Source organism: Oncorhynchus gorbuscha, linkage group LG15, assembly GCF_021184085.1.
Source record: "Oncorhynchus gorbuscha isolate QuinsamMale2020 ecotype Even-year linkage group LG15, OgorEven_v1.0, whole genome shotgun sequence".
In the NCBI taxonomy this organism is placed as follows: Eukaryota; Metazoa; Chordata; class Actinopteri; order Salmoniformes; family Salmonidae; genus Oncorhynchus; species Oncorhynchus gorbuscha.
In genome coordinates, this window is record NC_060187.1 from 82,909,225 (window position 1) to 82,915,224 (window position 6,000).

General features: G+C 51.9%; 1 protein-coding gene across 3 annotated transcripts in view; it reads left to right on the top strand.

Annotated features, from left to right (window-relative positions):
• The window catches only part of LOC123998233 (ephrin-A4-like), a 128,386-nt gene that overhangs the window by 101,572 nt on the left and 20,814 nt on the right, over positions 1-6,000 (top strand). For all 3 annotated transcript variants that reach the window (XM_046303266.1, XM_046303269.1, XM_046303268.1), the window contains one exon: positions 1,288-1,601. In XM_046303266.1, the coding sequence (XP_046159222.1) occupies positions 1,288-1,601 (314 nt within the window). The remainder of the gene's footprint in view (positions 1-1,287; positions 1,602-6,000) is intronic.

Sequence of the window (6,000 nt, forward strand, 5' to 3'; positions counted from 1 at the left end):
TCTTTATCCTTCTGTCTCCCTTTCCTTCTGTCTCCCTTTCCTTCTGTCTCCCTTTCCTTCGGTCTCTCCCTTTCCTTCGGTCTCTCCCTTTCCTTCGGTCTCTCCCTTTACTTCTCTCTCTCCCTTTCCTTCGGTCTCTCCCTTTACTTCTCTCTCTCCCTTTACTTCGATCTCTCCCTTTCCTTCGGTCTCTCCCTTTCCTTCTCTCTCTCCCTTTCCTTCTGTCTCTCCCTTTCCTTCTGTCTCTCCCTTTCCTTCTGTCTCTCCCTTTCCTTCTGTCTCTCCCTTTCCTTCTGTCTCTCCCTTTCCTTCTGTCTCTCCCTTTCCTTCTGTCTCTCCCTTTCCTTCTCTCTCTCCCTTTCCTTCTGTCTCTCCCTTCCTTCTGTCTCTCCCTTTCCTTCTGTCTCTCCCTTTCCTTCTGTCTCTCCCTTTCCTTCTGTCTCTCCCTTTCCTTCTGTGTCTCCCTTTCCTTCTCTCTCTCCCTTTCCTTCTCTCTCTCCCTTTCCTTCTGTCTCTCCCTTTCCTTCTCTCTCCCTTTCCTTCTGTCTCCCTTTCTCTCCCTTTCCTTCTGTCTCCCTTTCTCTCCCTTTCCTTCTGTCTCTCCCTTTCTCTCCCTTTCCTTCTGTCTCTCCCTTTCTCTCCCTTTCCTTCTGTCTCTCCCTTTCTCTCCCATTCCTTCTCTCTCCATTTCCTTCTGTCTCTCCCTTTCCTTCTCTCTCCCTTTCTCTCCCTTTCCTTCTGTCTCCCTTTCTCTCCCTTTCCTTCTGTCTCCCTTTCTCTCCCTTTCCTTCTGTCTCCCTTTCTCTCCCTTTCCTTCTGTCTCCCTTTCCTTCTGTCTCCCTTTCCTTCTGTCTCTCCCTTTCCTTTTGTGTCTCCCTTTCTTTCTGTCTCTCCCTTTCCTTCTGTCTCCCTTTCTCTCCCTTTCTCTCTCTTTCTCCCTTTCTCTCTCTTTCCTTCTGTCTCCCTTTCCTTCTGTCTCCCTTTCTCTCCATTTCCTTCTGTCTCCCTTTCTCTCCCTTTCCTTCTGTCTCCCTTTCTCTCCCTTTCCTTCTGTCTCCCTTTCTCTCCCTTTCCTTCTGTCTCCCTTTCTCTCCCTTTCCTTCTGTCTCCCTTTCTCTCCCTTTCCTTCTGTCTCCCTTTCTCTCCCTTTCCTTCTGTCTCCCTTTCTCTCCCTTTCCTTCTGTCTCCCTTTCTCTCCCTTTCCTTCTGTCTCCCTTTCTCTCCCTTTCGTTCTCTCTCCCCCTTTCTCTCTCTTTCCTTCTTTCTCTTTCTTTCCTTCTGTCTCAGGTTGATGGGAGGGGATCTGTCCATCCAGGTGAATCTGAATGACTACCTGGATATCTACTGCCCCCACTACCCTCACCTGTCTCCCCCCAGTGAGGAGGCCTACCCCCAGGCCCCACCAGACAGCCTGGCCCTGTACCTGGTGGCTGAGGGGAGGTTCAGGGGCTGTGTGGAGACCCAGGGGGCCATCAAGAGGTGGGAGTGTAACAGCCCCCGTGCCCCCTTCGGCCCTGTCCGCTTCTCAGAGAAGATCCAGCGCTTCACCCCCTTCTCGCTGGGCTTCGAGTTCCTCCCCGGACACCACTACTACTACAGCTGTGAGTGGGTGGGTGGGTGAGTGGGTGGGTGGGTGTGTAAGTAAATCTGTTTGATACCTTGGGTTTCCTTTTTTCCCACTACTTCCTATTTCTGTCTTCCTCTCTCATTTATCTACAACTGCTGGAGGGGGGGGGGGGCAAGGGAGGCAGAGAAGGTAGAGGGGAGGGAGAGATGTCTACTGTTTGCTGATGATCTGGTGCTTCTGTACCCAACCAAGGAGGGCCTACAGCAGCACCTAGATCTTCTGCACAGATTCTGCCAGACCTGGGCCCTGACAGTATATCTCAGTAAGACCAAAAAAGGTCCAGTCGCCAGGACCACAAATAGGACCACAAATTACATCTAGACACCGTTGCCCTAGAGCACACAAAAAAACTATACCTACCTCGGCCTAAAGCTCACAGGTAACTTCCACAAAGCAGTGAACGGTCTGAGAGACAAGGCAAGAAGGGCCTTCTGTCATCAAAAGGAACATCAAATTCGACATACCAATTAGGATCTGGCTAAAAATACTTGAATCAGTCATAGAACCCATTGCCCTTTATGGTTGTGAGGTCTGGGTGCCGGTCACCAAACAAGAATTCACAAAATGGGACAAACACCAAATTGAGACTCTGCATGCAGAGTTCTGCAAAATATATTCTGTGTACAACCTAAAACACCAAATAATGCATGCAGAGCAGAATTAGGCCGATACCCACTAATTATCAAAATCCAGAAAAGAGCCGTTAAATTCTACAACCACCTAAAAGGAAGCGATTCCCAAACCGATTCCCAAACCATCGATAACAAAACCATCACCTACAGAGAGATGAATCTGGGGGAAGAGTCCCCTAAGCAAGCTGGTCCTGGGGCTCTGTTCACAAACACAAACACACCCCACAGAGCCCCAGGACAGCAGCACAATTAGACCCAAGCAAATCATGAGAAAACAAAAAGATAATTACTTGACACATTGGAGAGATAATTACTTGACACATTGGAGAGGTGAAGGTTTGTGCCCTGAAATCAGTTTCTTACTGTTTTTACAAAACTTCTGGTCTCTGTCCAACCAAAAGAGAGAAACAGGAAAAAGAAAGGAAGAGAAGCGTGGAATGAAAGAGGGGAGAGTCTGATAGTACAGGAGGGGGGGGGGTGGAATGAAAGAGGGGAGAGTCTGATAGTCTGAATGAAAGAGGGAGAGTCTGATAGTACAGGAAGGGAGGGGGTGGAATGAAAGAGGGGAGAGTCTGATAGTATAGGAAGGGAGGGGGTGGAATGAAAGAGGGGAGAGTCTGATAGTACAGGAAGGGAGGGGGTGGAATGAAAGAGGGGGAGAGTCTGATAGTACAGGAAGGGGGGTGGGGGGGTGGAATGAAAGAGGGGAGAGTCTGATAGTACAGGAAGGGAGGGGGTGGAATGAAAGAGGGGAGAGTCTGATAGTACAGGAAGGGGGGGGTGGAATGAAAGAGGGGAGAGTCTGATAGTACAGGAAGGGGGGTGGAATGAAAGAGTGGAGAGTCTGATAGTACAGGAAGGGGGGGGTGGAATGAAAGAGGGGAGAGTCTGATAGTACAGGAAGGGAGGGGGTGGAATGAAAGAGGGGAGAATGAGGAAGGGGGGTGGAATGGGGAGAGTCTGATAGTACAGGAAGGGGGGGGTGGAATGAAAGAGGGGAGAGTCTGATAGTACAGGAAGGGGGGGGTGGAATGAAAGAGGGGAGAGTCTGATAGTACAGGAAGGGGGGGGGTGGAATGAAAGAGGGGAGAGTCTGATAGTACAGGAAGGGAGGGGGTGGAATGAAAGAGGGGAGAGTCTGATAGTACAGGAAGGGAGGGGGTGGAATGAAAGAGGGGGTGGACAGGAAGGGAGGGGGTGGAATGAAAGGGGAGAGTCTGATAGTACAGGAAGGGAGGGGGTGGAATGAAAGAGGGGAGAGTCTGATAGTACAGGAAGGGAGGGGGGTGGAATGAAAGAGGGGAGAGTCTGATAGTACAGGAAGGGAGGGGGTGGAATGAAAGGGGAGAGTCTGATAGTACAGGAAGGGAGGGGGGTGGAATGAAAGAGGGGAGAGTCTGATAGTACAGGAAGGGAGGGTGGAATGAAAGAGGGGAGAGTCTGATAGTACAGGAAGGGAGAGGGGGGGGGGTGGAATGAAAGAGGGGAGAGTCTGATAGTACAGGAAGGGAGGGGGTGGAATGAAAGAGGGGAGAGTCTGATAGTACAGGAAGGAAGGGAGGAAGGGGGGTGGAATGAAAGAGGGGAGAGTCTGATAGTACAGGAAGGGAGGGGGGTGGAATGAAAGAGGGGAGAGTCTGATAGTACAGGAAGGGAGGGGGTGGAATGAAAGAGGGGAGAGTCTGATAGTACAGGAAGGGAGGGGGTGGAATGAAAGAGGGAGAGTCTGATAGTACAGGAAGGGGGGGGGGTGGAATGAAAGAGGGGAGAGTCTGATAGTACAGGAAGGGAGGGGGGTGGAATGAAAGAGGGGAGAGTCTGATAGTACAGGAAGGGAGGGGGTGGAATGAAAGAGGGGAGAGTCTGATAGTACAGGAAGGGAGGGGGTGGAATGAAAGAGGGGAGAGTCTGATAGTACAGGAAGGGAGGGGGGTGGAATGAAAGAGGGGAGAGTCTGATAGTACAGGAAGGGAGGGGGTGGAATGAAAGAGGGGAGAGTCTGATAGTACAGGAAGGGAGGGGGTGGAATGAAAGAGGGGAGAGTCTGATAGTACAGGAAGGGAGGGGGGTGGAATGAAAGAGGGGAGAGTCTGATAGTACAGGAAGGGAGGGGGTGGAATGAAAGAGGGGAGAGTCTGATAGTACAGGAAGGGAGGGGGTGGAATGAAAGAGGGGAGAGTCTGATAGTACAGGAAGGGAGGGGGTGGAATGAAAGAGGGGAGAGTCTGATAGTACAGGAAGGGAGGGGGGTGGAATGAAAGAGGGGAGAGTCTGATAGTACAGGAAGGGAGGGGGGGAATGAAAGAGGGGAGAGGAAGTACAGGAAGGGAGGGGGGTGGAATGAAAGAGGGGAGAGTCTGATAGTACAGGAAGGGAGGGGGTGGAATGAAAGAGGGGAGAGTCTGATAGTACAGGAAGGGAGGGGGTGGAATGAAAGAGGGGAGAGTCTGATAGTACAGGAAGGGAGAGGGGGTCTGATAGTACAGGAAGGGAGGAATGAAAGAGGGGAGAGTCTGATAGTACAGGAAGGGAGGGGGGTGGAATGAAAGAGGGGAGAGTCTGATAGTACAGGAAGGGAGAGGGGGTCTGATAGTACAGGAAGGGAGGGGGGTGGAATGAAAGAGGGGAGAGTCTGATAGTACAGGAAGGGAGGGGGGTGGAATGAAAGAGGGGAGAGTCTGATAGTACAGGAAGGGAGAGGGGGTCTGATAGTACAGGAAGGGAGGGGGGTGGAATGAAAGAGGGGTGAGTCTGATAGTACAGGAAGGGAGGGGGTGGAATGAAAGAGGGAGAGTCTGATAGTACAGGAAGGGAGAGGGGGTCTGATAGTACAGGAAGGGAGGGGGGTGGAATGAAAGAGGGGAGAGTCTGATAGTACAGGAAGGGAGAGGGGGTCTGATAGTACAGGAAGGGAGGGGGGGTGGAATGAAAGAGGGGAGAGTCTGATAGTACAGGAAGGGAGAGGGGGTCTGATAGTACAGGAAGGGAGGGGGTCTGATAGTACAGGAAGGGAGGGGGTGGAATGAAAGAGGGGAGAGTCTGATAGTACAGGAAGGGAGAGGGGGTCTGATAGTACAGGAAGGGAGGGGGGTGGAATGAAAGAGGGGAGAGTCTGATAGTACAGGAAGGGAGAGGGGGTCTGATAGTACAGGAAGGGAGGGGGTCTGATAGTACAGGAAGGGAGGGGGTGGAATGAAAGAGGGGAGAGTCTGATAGTACAGGAAGGGAGAGGGGGTCTGATAGTACAGGAAGGGAGGGGGGTCTGATAGTACAGGAAGGGTGGGGGGGGGTGGAATGAAAGAGGGGAGAGTCTGATAGTACAGGAAGGGAGAGGGGGTCTGATAGTACAGGAAGGGAGGGGGGTGGAATGAAAGAGGGGAGAGTCTGATAGTACAGGAAGGGAGAGGGGGTCTGATAGTACAGGAAGGGAGGGGGGTCTGATAGTACAGGAAGGGAGGGGGGTGGAATGAAAGAGGGGAGAGTCTGATAGTACAGGAAGGGAGAGGGGGTCTGATAGTACAGGAAGGGAGGGGGGGGTGGAATGAAAGAGGGGAGAGTCTGATAGTACAGGAAGGGAGAGGGGGGTCTGATAGTACAGGAAGGGAGGGGGGGGTGGAATCCACTGGGAGAAAGAAAAGGGGAGCAACAAAAGCGAGGGAAAAGGGAAAATCATGGATGAGAGACGGAGGGAAAGAATCTTTACATAAATTACTATTGCGGTCTGTGGGACAATGGAGCGTT